At 39.1% G+C, this 15,967-nt stretch overlaps 1 protein-coding gene across 2 annotated transcripts in view; it reads left to right on the top strand.

Moving 5' to 3' along the window:
- VAV3 (vav guanine nucleotide exchange factor 3) overlaps positions 1-15,967 on the top strand; it is a 172,739-nt gene that overhangs the window by 53,903 nt on the left and 102,869 nt on the right. For both annotated transcript variants that reach the window (XM_056355518.1, XM_056355517.1), the window contains exons 3-5: positions 9,744-9,802; positions 10,663-10,728; positions 13,676-13,784. In XM_056355518.1, coding sequence (XP_056211493.1) covers positions 9,744-9,802; positions 10,663-10,728; positions 13,676-13,784 — 234 coding nt within the window. The remainder of the gene's footprint in view (positions 1-9,743; positions 9,803-10,662; positions 10,729-13,675; positions 13,785-15,967) is intronic.

Here is a 15,967-nt window from a genome sequence, read left to right as displayed (position 1 = left end):
GTGCAGAGGAAGAAAAGGTCCGTTGTGTAGCCTCCTCCAAACACGCTTCTTGCTAATACCGTGCTAAATAAAACGTGAAATAATACAGTGGGAGTGAAGAAACCAAGTCACTTAAAATCCAGGATGCATACTGAAAACAATATTTGAGATGCAATCAATAATGAATACGAAAGCAATCACTTCCTTCTAAAACATTTGTATGCTAATTTTAAACATCCAAGGTCAAGAAGATCCCAGACGTGTACATAGCGTACAAACTGGTCGTTGCAGTTTAGAGGATTTGCTTGTTCTTTTCAAACATGGGAGAATAATCTTTTGAAGTCTGTTGAAGGCCAGGGGCAGAAGAAATGTAGCTTTGAAAAACACAGAGCATTGATTTATGTCCATTCCTATTTTATAAAAAAATACTGTTTGACGTCTTTAAGACCTCTGATAACTCACTGTTAGGTTATTAAAGATTTTAAAATGGATGGTTACATTTGGACAAACAATTAAGAATGTATTAAAATGTGCTGTTTAAAATGCAGGAAAAAGCTGTTTTTTTCCTTGATTGGTTAGTGACCCATATAAAATATGGTAAAAAAAATTGTGGTATCATCAGTAAGAGTGTTTACAAAGCACTGAGAGCGAGCATTTGATCAAAGCTGAATACAGTTTGAAGACGCCATTTGGAAGCATAGGTTATCCTTATAAAGTTTTTTATGAAGGGAACTAGAATGATTTAACAGTAGCTAGGTTTTGCAGTACTGTCCCATATCCTTTTATGTTTCTTTGCCCTACGTGCAAAACCTGAAACGTAATAAATGCACCAGAAAGGACAAAATCCTATTTCATTCTTTGTCTTCTACAAGGATAATATGCTTCAAGGCAGTCTGCACTCATGCTATTAGCTGCAATGTTCAAGTGCTCTGTTTATATCATAGCAGTGCTTGAAGTAAGGTTGTCATTCTTTAAGCAACATCTTAAAAAAACCCAAAGCCCAAACCCAAACCCCTGAAGGCGTGGTGAGGGCTGGAAGGCATTTGTAGAACCCAAACCAGGAGCAGCAGACAGGAAGCTGCTGCTAAAACTCCCTTCCCCTGCGCGTGCGTTAGGGAGTCTCTCGGCCTTTTGGACAAAATGAACCAAGAGATTAACAAGGCACTGCTGCTTGTGGAATTTGGACTTTTTCAGTTCCTTCTAAGAGCAGAACTGTCTAGGACATCTTTCATGCTTTTGGACTAGCCTCTGTAGCCTTTTCACAGACCTAAAGTTTGAAAAAATGGGATTTTAAGCAGAGCTTTTGTTGAATGTGTGTATACACTGTGCCCATAATCAGATACTGATTATTAAAGAGTTGGTCATTATAGTCCCAATAATATGGCATTGAGTTTTATGAATTCCTGGAGAGCATTAAGTTTTGCTTCTCCCTCTCTCCAGTAAGCAATGTTTAGGAGCTGTGTGTGCAGTCCTGTGTAGTAGGTCTGCCAGGCCCACTCTTCCAGTTCTGGAGTTTGTGTGATCGGAGGTATGGCTGCCTGTAAAAGGGACAAAATGTTAAAGATGTTCGGTGGGTGAAAGGGGTGGAGAAATGGTTTGGTTAGTGAGGGGTCCAACCTGCCCTTTGCTATTGCTGGAAACTACGTTTATGCTTTTAACTACCGTCCTAGAGAAAACTTCTATAGATACTTCACATCTGTAATGTATACATATGGTATTGAGTGTTGCTTGGCATAATTTAGAGATGTGAAAAGAAAACAACAACAGGACTCTTCATTTTTGGATGTTTCTAACTTAACTGTCAGCTGTTTCATTTTTACTAAAAGGGGAAGATATGCCCAGCCTTAACCTGGCCTTTTGGACAACAGGTCATCTGTCCTTTTATGTCTTCCACAGTGTTTTTTTCAAAATTATGTTCTGTCTCTCTGGCTCTGCTTGCCTTCCTCCCCGCCTCACCTCTCCTTACAGGGCTTTGGAGAAAATGTTGCATCATTTCTAGTTGTTGATTGCCTAGGGCTTTTGAAGTCTCAGCAGTTTGCATCTCTGTAGGTAGCTTATCTACAAACAGAAAGAGGCAACATCCAGGAGGCTTTTTGTCTTGGCTTTCTTTCCTTTTTTTTAAGTCTGGAGAAAGACTTCCCTGCTACTTTATCGGTGAAGACACTGTGGAGACACCAGAGAAAATCGATTCAACATGAGACTTCCCGAGGGCAATGCATGTAGGGTATGGAGGTTTGCATGCCTGGAGCCAGCCAGGCTTCCCCCCCAGCTGCACAGCAGCACCTCTGAGGTCTCCTCCTGCAGCTGGGAGCTGGGGCTCAGTGTTCAGAGGAAGCACGGATGACTGCCAAAACCAGCTTTTACAGCAGCCACGTTACCCCTGCTGCCTCTGCATAAAAGCATTTGGCACCTGGTTTCAAACTGTTTTTCGGAGTTGCTGTCAGGCTCCTGTCAGTCACAAAAAAACCTTGGCTTTGGGTTGTGAATTTCTTTGCCACGGTTCCCTGGGACAGTGAGGGTATTTTCCTTACTGCTGCTATGCCAGTGCTAAGCCTTGAAGAGAAAGAAGGATGGAGTAGTCCTCAGGTGTGTTTCCTGAGGATTTAGTTCAGTGGAAATGGAAGAACAGACATGGATGACGAGGGATGCCATAACTGGGGTAGCTGAAGGTGATGTCAGTGAGGAAGGAAACAGGCAGCATCCTGCAGCTGGTGATTACCCTTCTGGAAAGTAAATTTATGACTTTCCCTTGGATTGCAGCTATTGGTGCTCTACATCTAAAGCTTGGATTTCATTATTTGAATGAGATGAAAATCGGTATTCAGCTATATGTCAAGCTTTGTGTAATCAAAACCAGGCTATTACATTTCTACCTGCTGGAGGTCTGTAGACTATAGTGTTCCTAAAGAAATGTCGTTGTGGGTGCCAAGGCTGTAAATTATCTTTCACATTTGTTTCTGTATTACTTTGACGCTTCAATGTATGCAGTAGCAGCGTTTAGTAGAGGCATATTTGCATAGCTGGTATTTGAATGTTTTTCTGATATGTTGTTTTTAAGGGCCAGAGGTGCCACTATGTGAAAAGAAGGGTTTGTTTTTAGGTCATCTCTTCTCTCCCTCCCTTCTTTCCTTTATAACGAGTTTTCATTCATTTTGTCTTTTTTGAAAAGCCCTCATCCTTTCTTCTTCCCCTAGAGGCTTGTGATTTGATTAAAACGGACCTGAACCAACACAGGGTACTAACGTGATACCAGAACAAGGCAGATAGAGATAAAATGTTCCGTTTAACTTACTAACACCCTTTACTTGGAATACAGTGTTCATTAGATCAGTAGCTGTCAGCCAAGTTAAATGCAAATGTAAGTTCCTAGAGCTCCTTTAGTTCAAAAGTTAATGATGGATTACATTAAAATATTAAGATATGTTCCCCCCTTCCCCCTCTTCTGTGCCAAATGAAGTATTGATCCAGGGTTGTCTGGGGCCTGGTAAACTGCAGAGTAGGAAACGATCAACCTTCTTTCTTAATATAGGTCATTTGACAATATATTTATGTATAGCAATTCCATCTTATCTGAGTGACAGATGTGAAATCATGATTTTTCTTTTCTCTCCATGCCCCTTCCCCCTGCCCCCGCTTCCCCATTTTGATGTATGAGTGAAAACAGCTTAATGAAAACTCACTCAGCGTGTGGGCACGAGTAGCAGTTCTGGCTTTAAAGCATCGGGGATATGACATATTTGGAATTGGCCTCTTATGAGCCTTACCCCAGTGATGCAGAGTGTATGTCTTTGTTTTCTCTAGGAACATGGGATTTCTATTTGCATTAGCTTTTTGTTTTTCATAATCTGCCCAGAGCTCTGGGGCAGTGTATGTATATATCCAGAAAATTAATATGTGCACATACATATCTTAAGACTCCCTGCCTTAATTGGAGTCTTTAAAAGATTCTAGGGTTAATTTCTCGAACTAAATTAAACCCTTTGATATTTGTCATATCAAACCAAATATGCTCTTATTTCAATCAAAGTTTTCAGGTTATGAACTGAAGAAAAACACAGAAAATGTAATGTAGCCTTGATAAGTAGTCTAAAGTATGTGTAATCATTTCATATTCATGGTTGTCTTGCTGATAAATATTGCTTGGAAACCAGTTGGAAGCTCATGTAGAATGGAGTGTAGTATTTCTCTTGTATAACATCCTGTATTAAATGAGCAAATGCCACCTTTGCCAATGGAAATTTGACTGTCCTTGAGACAGATGTTTAAAGGCATTGATTCTTGAAATGGCAATGATTAGCTATACTGGTACTACGTGTAAAAGGAAAGGATGCGAAGATTCTGTCATGCATGCAGAGAAAAACATCCTTCTTTCTGAATAAAAAAAAATACAGGTATGCTTGCTTCTCTGAGAAAGCAAATAGCAGCTCTGTAGTTTCCTTTGAGATGGTGGTACCTAAACCAGTCTTATGCAGCCATCAGGCTCTCTTAATGCATAGACCTTAGCTTGAGAGTAGTTAGAGCTACATATAAAACAGGTATTATTATTATTTTTATATGCTATTTACACTGCTATACTTCTCTATAACTGAAAGTCAGCCAGCCAACTGGAGCTATTTCAGTCCGTTGAAAAGGGAGCATGTTAGACTTGTAATTAGAGATCTAAAGTTTACTTGAACATTAGAGTGCTTGGGATAACTCTTCCAACCCAGGGACTGGAATGGAGACAGAACATAGCCAAGGAGCTTATCAACTCTCTGAAGGATTAATTTGCCTTTATAATTTACACACACACACACACACCCCCAATTTGATCAAGTAAAAGAAGACCTGTTTGAGAAGAAACCCATGTGCAGGTATCAAAAAGTAGCATGTCAGAAGGTAGGTTGGTATTGGAAATGTTTTTCATTGACAAATAACATGCTTTATGTTATACTAATCTGTTTCTATGTATCTGCTAAATAAATTCACTTGAAGGGAGGGAGTAAAGCTAAGTTTTTAACAAAATACAACGCTCAAATACTAAGCTAGATGCTCAGATTTTGAAAAAAAAACCTTTAGATGTAATATGGTTGTGAATTCTTGGTGACTTTTACTGTGTGTTGGAAAAACATCCTATTTAACTGCATACATGGAAATAACTGCTTTGAAGATCTAACCCACAAATGAATCTTTCTAGGTTTTATTGGCATAAACTGTGAAACTGTTGCCATCAACATTTGTTGATCACTTCATATTTTCAGTTTAGATAAACATCAGAAAAATAAATATGGGCCTAGTCCTGACAGCAGCTGTTAAAAGCAAGGAAATGTTGCTTGTTCAGGGAGACAGTGAGTTGCAAAATGATTTACTCCTGTTTCTCTTAAAAGTGGAAAAGTACTTTTAAAATGTGCTTTGTCTGCTCGTGAACTGCATGGGTTTTAAGTTCTTTTTTAAGAAACAAGATTAGAAAGTGACCCCCAAAATACTTAATAAGGCACATTTTAAACTCAGACACACCACTGCTATGGAAAGAAGTAAAATAGTCCCTCTAGTGTACTGCTGCTGTAAGTATGCATAGGAATATCTGATGTAATTTACTGAGGAGTATGGCTGCAGGAAATTACAAAATAACATTTCTGCAAGGGATATGAAAGGGCTTACATAACTGGAGAGTCTGACCTACATCAGTAAGTCAAGAGAAACAGTAATAAATACCAAGGAAAAAAAATAATCTGCTGTTAGAGTAATTAACGAAGTAAAAAGTTAGTGTAGTGTGAAACCGTTGCTCTTGCCAGCTGCGCCCGAAACATGAATGAGAGCAGAACCGCGCACTGGGGCATGGGCTGAGGTGCACTTCCTCTTGCAGGGCCATACATTTCAATCTCATGTCATATTTTGCATAAACTGGCTATATATTGAAAAACAAACTTGGATGTTCACACCTTGTTGAAGAGAGGGTGGCTTTGATGTGACTTCTAAAGACTTGCTTAACCTCTGTCTGACTGCCTTAGTCAGTGCAAAGGAGCTCTATTGAGGCGGGTGCAGGTGGGGCTTCCTCTTATGCCTGAAAGTCTCTTGCCAACGTCTTCCAATTTCAGGTTCATTGCAGCAAAGTCATAGCTACTGAGTTTTCCAGTGTGAAGGCATGTAGTCATTGCAGGATGTTTTGGAATAGAAATATTTTTTTTTCATGTGTCATAGCTAGCTAGCACATACATACGAATCTTTACTCATTACCTAGTTTTCATTGCCTGTTCCTGGTAATAGCATGTGCGCAAAAGCCCCGCACTGCAACCCTTTGTACATCTGTTTGTTGCAGAGCAGTGCCAGCCACAGAAGTTCTCTTGTTCTGGATTTCGTACAAGCAAGGAGCACTGCTTCTGCAGCACTTAAGCTAAGATCTAGTTTTGCCTCATTCAAAGGTACAGGAGCATCTGTGCGAGTCCTTGCTGTGGAAGAGAACTGAGCAATCATTTAGGGTTAAAAGGGGTAAAAGAGATTAAAGCTCTGCTGAAAGGAAGAGAGCAAGACAAAAAAAGCACATGAAAAGCATTAAATAGCAATGTTATGGACTTTAATGCGTATGGTGCACTGTAATTTTGGAGTTCAGAATTGCACTATATTATAGCTTCTCTCGTGTCAGCTGTACAGGGCTTCAAACCAGCACTGCTCTGAAAAACTCCCGAGTCCGTCAGTTTGTTAAAAGTGAGACACTTTGCTGGGTTTAGCTTGATTGTTTTGATGAATGTCTATTGAATCTCTGATTGTTTTCTGACAACTCATCCCATATGTAACTGTGACTTTCCCCGTGGACCTAGAAATTCAGGAACTCTTATTGAGAGTTCATGTAGTGGCTCAGAACCAAAGAAGTGAAATTTCACGTGGAGGGAGAATCTTTGCCCCACTTCATGTTGGAGCAAATACATTTACACGTATGTGATGCTGAAATTGTGTGTTGACCAGAAGGGATAGTTTCACATATGATTACTTGTGTAAGTATTCCTGACATTTTCTCAGAATTCATTAAGGAAACGACAACAGCAAGAAAAAGACACCTCAGTATAAACCATTCTGTTTCTTGACAGAACAATGTTTTAAGCTGTGCTTTAATAGGCGTGCTCAATGGGCAAGCATTACCTTTTATTTTGTGGAAGTTATGTTTGTTTTCAGTTATGTGTTTTAATCTTAAATATTGAGGTGGTTATTGGCCTTAAGCTGTTAATTGCTTTGTTTTGAAATAGAAGAATAGTGATCTTTGCCCACCCATTACCCTTCCCCTTTCATGATGCCAGGGTGACCACATACTTCTGGAGAAGGCATTGTGTCTCTGAGATACTGACAGCTGCTGTGATGATTACCATTTTCTTCTTATCCAGAATGTAGTTTCTGATAAAAATCTGTGCATTAGCTTCTGAGCATGTTGGTTTGCTCTTCCTGCAGTGCCAGACCTTCTCCAGTCTAAGAGCAGTGAAAATTATTAGTAGTTTTCTGTTGTCTCTAGCTGTATAGTTCCTTTCTCTCTCTTCTCTGTGTGCATGTTCTTGAACAGTCTTCTGGCTTCCTCAGTGTGTGGAGGTTTTTCTTTCTCCACTCCTCCCCCCCAGAAGGTTTCACATCAGTTCCTGAAAAAGTTTTTCTATTCCTCTTAATTAGTAATTCTTGCTTTTGTTTGTGTTAGTGTCACCTGGTGGAACATTTTGGGAGTAACGTTTGCTAGTTGTCTTCCTAAAATTCGTAATTTTTTGTTGTACAGATTTTTTTTGTGTTATCTTGAAGCAACCATAATTTGCTGTGAAGAGTAAGCCATACTTCTGCTGGGTTTGATTATGCTAGATAAGTGAGAATCCTTCTAAGGAAAAGGGTTTGTGTGGGTGGAATAGTTTGCAAAAGGTTTTCTGCGTGCTGGAAAATAACACGTTGAAACAAGAAAGGGATATTTAGTTCATGAGAATTGCCCCTCTCTGGTTTGAAAATCATTAAACCTTCTTTGCTGTGATTTTGCCAATCACTGTACACCCATGTGTCACGACAGATCATTTTCCTAGCTATTGTATTTTCAGTTAACTTCCCATGGTGTCTTGCCTCGTGCAGTTTAGCAGTCCTTGCAGTCTTGCACTGGGATTCTCACATGTGTGCAGACGCAGGTTTTTGTGTGATACAGAAACCAGAACTCACCTGCGACAGCAAGACTTCTTAAAGGAGTCTTTTTTTCCCTTTTTTCCCTTTTGACTAATGTGAAATAGTTTTTATTAACTTACTGTTTATTCAATCAATTTTTATTCAAAACTTCCAAAACTTATTCTAGGCTGTATTACAGTTCTTCTATTCATAGGGGAATGTATGTGCCCATACCTTTGATTATATTCCTAGCATATTTATCTGATTTTATTATTCTTCGACATTTCTGTAAGGCAAAACCAGATTTTCTGTGACATAAATTTTCACAGCAGCTTAAATGAACCCCGAATGTTCCTTTCACAGGAGTAGTATAACTTTAGTTCGTTCTGAGTTTTGCTTGCCTGCATATGAGACCTGAATCACTTTTGGAGGCTTTGTAACTTCAGTTTAAGCTCTGTAGTTGGTGACTATTCTCTGTGGTTTTTACTTTGTCATTCTCCTGCGTAAATATGTCAGTGTCCTTCCTTTGAGAGATGTACTTTTAGCTGTGTGTTTTATGGTCTGGTTAGTCTTGTAATTAAACTTCAAGAATAAACAGCTTTAATTGTAGAGATTATTCCCAAATGCCAATGGAATGTAGAATTACTATACTGAATTTTGATACTACCGATAAAAACCTCCTTTGGAGATTTCAGTTTGGCTTAATATGGATTTTAAGCTGCAAAGACCCAACGTGAAACTTTTGGGAAGTTCAGGGGAGACTTGGCATCGGAAGTATGGAAATTCAGATGGTGTAATTTTGTCTCTCTCTTTTCCCCCCCCCCCCCCCTCTCTCTAGCAAGTAAGGCTTGCCAATCTGATAGTGCTCAAAATAAGAGAGAATATTTGTGACAGAGGGGACATGCTAGGCAGAGTACAAACTGGTCTTGTATTATTACAGCTGACAGCAAAATAACTCCATCTCTGTGACTGTATGTACGTGTGTTCTGCCCTCCCTAATGTTCTCCCTCTCCTGTTGCATAACCATGAGCACTTACAGGAGGTATTTTCTTAGAATGAGATCTTCCAGACTGCTACTAGCTTCTGAAGATAAGCAAAGCTTATGGGCTCAAATGTACAGCGTCTTAACTGTTGCCTGCCAAGAGCTTACTTCTCTGTTGCGAGGCAGCCCTGAAGAGGAAGGTGGCTTTCTGCTGATTTGGCATTTGGCTCCCTCTTCTGGCCACTGTTAGGAAAAGCTCAAATTAATACTTTCATATTTTCTTTCTGGAGCTCCAATAATAATAATAATAATAATAAAAAAGTCCTCAGAGCAGTCTGTAAGATAAAATTTGATCCCAGTTGCAAATTGATTGTCTGTCTGATTTTTGACATACATGATCTGGTTTTAAATTCACTTAAATTGGCTTTTACTTGTGCTAAAACTTGTAAATACGAGATTTCCCTTCGCCTCTCTTTGCGCTCCCGTCACATTCCCCAGTTCAAAAGCACTAAACACCAGCTCCTGGGAAATCTGGGGAAGTTCAACGCACTCAGTGTTTGGCACAGCCAGTTTGGCACAGTCTATATAATTCCATGTGAGATAACTTTTCTGATAATTAAACAATCGAGAACAAAATATTTTATTGCTTCTGTTCTACAACTAATCATGGTTCCTTCTTCTCCAGGTGATAGAAACGCTTTCAAAACTTTCTCGTACTCCTATTGCATTAGGCACAGGAATAAGGTATGTTATTGCTCTAGTAAGTAGTGGGAATAATGCTTTTTGCGTGATGCTCCTTGGAAAAGTTGTTACAGACAGTATAGGCAGTGTCCCCTGGTTATAAACCAGATTGCCCAGCGGACAGCTAACCAAGGCTATGCACCTTTGAGGAGCTCTGAAAGGTATTTTCTACCTCTGGCATGCTTACTGAAGTGCCTGAACCGCCTTTACTTCTTGTGCTGAAACACAAGGTGAACAAATGAGCAGTTAGTATTTCAGAACTTGTGTGATAGTTGTGACACATGGATCGTAAGTCAGGCTAATGCAGTACTGATCTATGTAAAGACAAATGGGTTTTCTTTTCTCCATTCTAAAATTCAGCAAAACTGCCAAGTTTGTGAGATTCTCATTTTCCAAAAGAAACCAGAAGACCCCAACCAAACCAAACCTAACCTCAGAAACTGTAATTGTGGACTGTGGAAGCAGGTGAAAGATTTCATGTTTTGTGTTCTCCATCTTTTTGAATGGTTTGATTACCATAAATGAATGGATGATGCTTTTAAAACATAGACAAAATACCCTAACCAGTCCTGTAAACCATGTCTTGTGCTAAAGAGAGGAGTTAATATTCTCAGCTGAAAAAATGTCAATGATGTGTATTCATGGTGATTTATAACAACTCCATCTAGTAGGGTTTTTTATTATATTAAGTATCAATTCATATACAGAAGTCAAAATACACAGATATTGGTCCTCAGAGAAAGTGGGGAAAATACAAATATATTAACATACAGTAATCTGTGTGAGAATTTTAGAAACAGAACAAAACCTCACTGTGATTAGACTAGTGCTGTTTATAACTCATGCTATTTTTCTTTCCACAGGCCCTTCCCTACAGAAGAAAGCGTTGATGATGAAGATGTTTACAAAGGTCTTCCTGATTTAATAGAGTATGTTGTAAATCCATAGTTAAATTAAAGATTTTGGCTTTCAGTTGCATGCTATTATTTATATGTTATGCAACACATACTTTTTATGAGAATTGGATATTTATTTGATTCTAAAAGATTTTGTTAGCCATTGTGCTGACCAGGAAGAATTAATAATGAAAGCTTATATGAATGATTGTAATACATTCATATATGTAAGGAAGCATGTTTCATAGAAGGTGTTGGTAGCAAAGTAAATAATGAATGAGTTTTTAAATTATTTGCCTGTACTATGAGAATGCTTTCATAGAATTACAATACTAGTTGTAAGGGACCCAAGGAAATAGTCTTGAACTTGAAAAGAAAATACACTTTGGATCATAACTCAAGTGAGTCATCTCCCTGAAGTCAATGAAATTCTTCACATGGAATGCCTTTACCTCTCTGTGTCAGTGTTTGTGGGATGATTAATTATTGGCAGTTTTCACTTCAGCTTTGAGGTACGAGCAAGATATACATGAATGTACTGTGTAGTATTGAATGGTAGACTGCAGCTTTATTTTGCAGACTGGTGAGATAAATGCATCCGGGCATAAAAAATTGCCAGGAAGAACTACTCTTGTATGCTGTGGCTAGGATCTCTCAGGATCCATTGGGAATCACGCTGAGTAAGAGCTAGGATCAGAGCTCACTGTCCCAAAGTTTACCAGTGCTTACCTCACTAGTGCTCATCTGGCTCTGTCTTGGCTCCGGCCGTGTTGTATGTCGCTTGCTGCAATGTGGTGAGGTAGCTGCTGTTCACATGGTGGATTTGTTTCTTTACTGCCTGTAAGGAGGGGAAACCCTACCACGGCTGGTGCTGCTCAGTTTATCACCTTCCCTGCAAAGCTCATCCTTGTCTTCTGCAGCTGACTGGCTGTCTCGTAGATAGCTGGTTTTCACTCTGTGTAGCTGAATGTGCAGAAGGTAGGAGTTGCAGACACCTCTGACACCCAAGTGCACTAGAGGTGATGTCCTCATCTCATAGATGTGGTGGGATTAGCATTGTTTGAAAATATTTCTATCATCAGTTCTTAAACAGGCATACAGATTCAGTACTGGGAGACAGTCCTTGATGTAAAAAAAAATTAAAAAATTAACAAATCATACTAAAGAAATTGAGATGTGTAGCTCTTCTTTTGCATCAAAATACAAATGTTATTCACTGGAATTTGATAGTTACGTGTCTCAATTGTGGAGGAAGCAATTAAAGAAGTACTCTCTTCGTAAGAAAAGAAAGTGCTAGTGAATGAAGCAGATGGCCCACATATTTTAGTTTCTCTTAATTAGTAAGTGTATTTGACTAAAATTAATTTAATTGTCCTTGAATTTAAATGGTGTCTAAAGAATTTAGAATGAATTTAAGGCTTTCTGTCAGAAAGAGCTGCAGCAGTTAAATGTTTCTATCCTTACTCTGCCTTTTTGCCTGCTTTTGTTCCCTGGAGCGTAGGTGGTCAAATGAAGTGTATCTGCTGCACCTGACACAGCTGCCAGTATTTAATGTAAAATGTGAACACACCATCATCACTGGTGCAAGCTGAAATGTTAGACTAACCTGGAGCACCTGAGTTTTCTAGCTCTCCTGGGGCATGGTATCTGGAAAAGGAAGGGATGTGAGGAATTTCTGTTGAATTTTATGTTGAATCCCCTAATATATTTTTTAATCATTCCATCTACTGAAACTTCCAATTCTTCCTTATTTTATCCTTCTGATGTTCTCAATTAAAAACAAGACTATATTTTATGAGAAATTAAAAATACATTGGCTTTTGTATATAGTCCTGATTATAGTCATAGTGATTTTGTCTGGCATTTCCAAGTAGTCCAGGTGGCCGCTGAGTTGTAGCAATTCTCATTCATTCTGATTCCTTTGAAATGATTAGTCTCTGCCCATAGAGCTTCTGATGTCCTGTTCTTGAGTACTGACAATTCACTTACAGGAACGGCTGCCCTTCCTAGTTCTAGTGGACTGATCCTCAATTTTTCACTCTGAAGGACTTCCAGTAGTAGTAATCTCAAAATTATCAAAATAAAAAGAAGTTGTCTTCCAATAGTAATAATCTCAAAATTATCAGCACATCTCATCAAGTTTCTGTATTACGATGACTGGACTACTTTCAGTATCTTTTAGAGTTCTTTTGGAGACCTACCCTAAGAAATGTGGGTGAAAGAGACAATTACAGGCTTGCTATGGTCCTAGTGCAAAGCAGGCAAAACTCCAGCAGGACTGGCTAACGAAGTTGAATTAGCTGTGGGTAGAGTTGAGCATTGACTTCATGCTGAGGTATTCCTGTACTCTAGGGAGTAGGAGGACACTTCTTGTGCATGCACTGTTTTGTTGAGCTGTCTGACTTTCAGTTGGAAAGGTTGCTATTTTCATTTTGGGGTAGCTGAAGGTTGCCACGAGGTGATCAAGATGCTGGCTTACGGTGTGGGTGTACGGAGTCTCAGCTGCTGGCTCTGCAGCCTTTAGTGTATTTTACCCAGAAACTCCTTTCTTTAGGCAGGACGCAGACCTGTAGCAGTGTCTCACGTACGGGTGCAGTGGAAGGCCAGGCAGTGAGGAGGGGCACCTCCCTTTCACTGGATGTGGTGGGGAAAGGGCTGAAGGGAGCAGCTGGGCAGCTCCTTGTGACCCAGCTGGCCTGACAAGCTGCTTTTGGTGCCTGATTTTGATCCTGTGTGGTTGTAAATTCATGCAGTCTTCAGTGTTGTGTTGATTTTGTACAACTGTATTTTAAATGCATTGGGGAAAGAAAATTAATGGACTTAATTTCCCTTAATGAGTTCTTTTCATTAGATAGTTCTAACAATTAGTCCGTTTGTTTACTGTAGAAATGTTTTCCTATGAGGAGTGGTCCCACATCAGCAGAGCTGACAGCAATTTGCCTGTTCTGCACAGCTTTTTTAAATTGTGTTTTCCTTTCAGTGAAACTGGTGTTGATGAAGATGAGGAGTTGTATGATTGTGTCTACGGAGAAGATGAAGGTGGGGAGGTTTATGAAGACCTAATGAAAGATGACGCAGCACAGCAACCTGTATGTTTTCCAATTTCTAGCTATTTTCAAACAATACTAGTTCTATTTTTGAAAGTTAATAATTGTGAAATTATATCTTTATAGCTAGTTTCGCTGAAACTTCACTCGTGCTCAGTTGCGTCTGGACCTGTCATGTACAGTGCATTATTTCCCGTGTAAGACTTTGCAGGTTGTTTTGGCAAGGGGTCAAACACTAACTATGGTAATTTTTAAAAGAAATGTAATTTTGAAATTAAATACAATAGTTACAGATTTTGTTAAATTTCCCAGTTATGAATAGTAAAATTTATCGGCTATTTTAAGAGCAATTAAGTTAACTGCTTACTTCTAACTGTCCTGCTTCCAAAATGGAGTTATACTTTTGTGAAATGCTGTTGTTTCAGCCATAATTTGGACAACTAATTTGACAAAGACAACTGATAAAATTGTTTCATACCAATGAAATTCCTGCTTATTCAATAATGTAGTTTTTGTTGATTGTTAGGTTGTTCTTACTGAGAATAGGATAAGTAGCTTATTTACTTTATCATATAAAGGTGCCGTGGTCACTTTTCAAAACTGGCTTGAAAACCCCCTAAACTTAGGCAATAAAATTTGCCTGCTAATTGGGAGAAGCCTTAATGTATATGTCTGACCTTCCTCAGAGGTGTGCTTTCTGATCTGGAAAAAGTTCGTCTGTGGCCATGACAGGATGTTTTTTAGGACAGCTGTTTCTTCCTCTACATTGACATGAATGTATGTTGTGTGTCCTGTTTTCTTAAGTTGGAAACTTGCCTGTACTTTTCTGTGTTGCTTTTTAATAATATAATTATGTGAAGAAACAAGAAATTCTAATGATCTTAATCTTTTTTTTTGGTTGTTTTTTGTTTGTTGTGCAATGGGTTGACTGTGGCTGGACGCCAGGTGCCCACCAAGCTGCTCTATCATTCCCCTTCTCAGCAGAACAGTGGGGGAGAAAATAAGATGAAAAAACCCACTTGTGGGTCAAGATAAAGGCAGTTTAATAAAGCTATAGCAAGTCATGCATGTGGAAGTGAAGGAAAACCAAAAGATGCTATTCTCTACTTGCCATCAGCAGGTGATGTTTGGCCACTTCCCAGGAAGCAGGGCTTCAGCACGCGTAGCGGGTGCTCTGGAAGACAAACACTGTAAATGAGTGCCCCAGCCCCCTCTTCCTCCTTGTTTCTCTTAGCTTTTATATCTGAGCAGACATCATATAGTATGGAATATTCCGTCGGCCACTTTGGGTCAGCTGTCCTGACTATGTCCCCTCTCAGTATCTTGCCCACCTCCAGCCTACTGGTGGGGGGAAGGGAGGGAGGTTGTAGAGACAGCCTTGATGCTGTGTGAGCCCCGCTCAGCACAGCGCTATGAGGGCTGCTGTGGGGCTCAGCCAGACCTGATACATACCATTTTGGTTTTGTTCTTACCTTGTGTATCTCTTCAGTACAAGTATAGGAGATATCTCATGTGATTGGTGATCTCTGCTTTTGTGATAATTCCCCAAACTTACCACTGTCTTGTCTTTGGGAAGATCACTGGTTGCTTTAATCTCTATTGCTTTGAGTATAACAACATTGTTTTCAAGCCTCTTTTTCTGTTAATACAAAATCCTGCACGTAATGCATGTAAATCAAGGATGAGATAAGTAGAAAGTTATCTTAGTTTTTCACATTTTGCTTCATGTTGTTTACCTCCTAACATTTGAGTTATTCAATAGAAACCAAATTAAAAAAATGAGTTGAAAAAACACTGTTCTTTATCTAATGAAGTCACATTCGCTTGCAGGCAGGATGTTTTAGAAAAGTGTTTGAATCATAGGAAATCTTTACTGTGATCGTTTTGACTTTTTATTTTATACTGAAACTCAAAACGCATTAAGTTTTGGCTTTCACATAATGAGTGTGGGTGTTTTTTTTTTTTTTTTTCCCCTTCAACTGTAACAGTTGGTAATCTCTGGCAGTTGGTAGTGTCTAAACTTTCTCTGATTCTTTCCTGTTGCAAATGTCACTCTCGCATATCTGTGTTTCTAGCAAATGATTATTATAGCAATCAGAACTCTCACGTTCTAATTTTAGTTGTATCTTAGCCTAGATACTTCAGATCAGACTTTCATTTGTTTCTTATAGAAAATAAATGAAAACTGAAAACATGGTACAGCAAAATATTTTTTCCACAACATG

The sequence above is a fragment of the Falco biarmicus genome, chromosome 11 (assembly GCF_023638135.1).
Source record: "Falco biarmicus isolate bFalBia1 chromosome 11, bFalBia1.pri, whole genome shotgun sequence".
Taxonomy (NCBI): Eukaryota; Metazoa; Chordata; class Aves; order Falconiformes; family Falconidae; genus Falco; species Falco biarmicus.
Note: the sequence above shows the minus strand (reverse complement) of the source record. Positions and strands in the feature narration are given on the sequence as shown.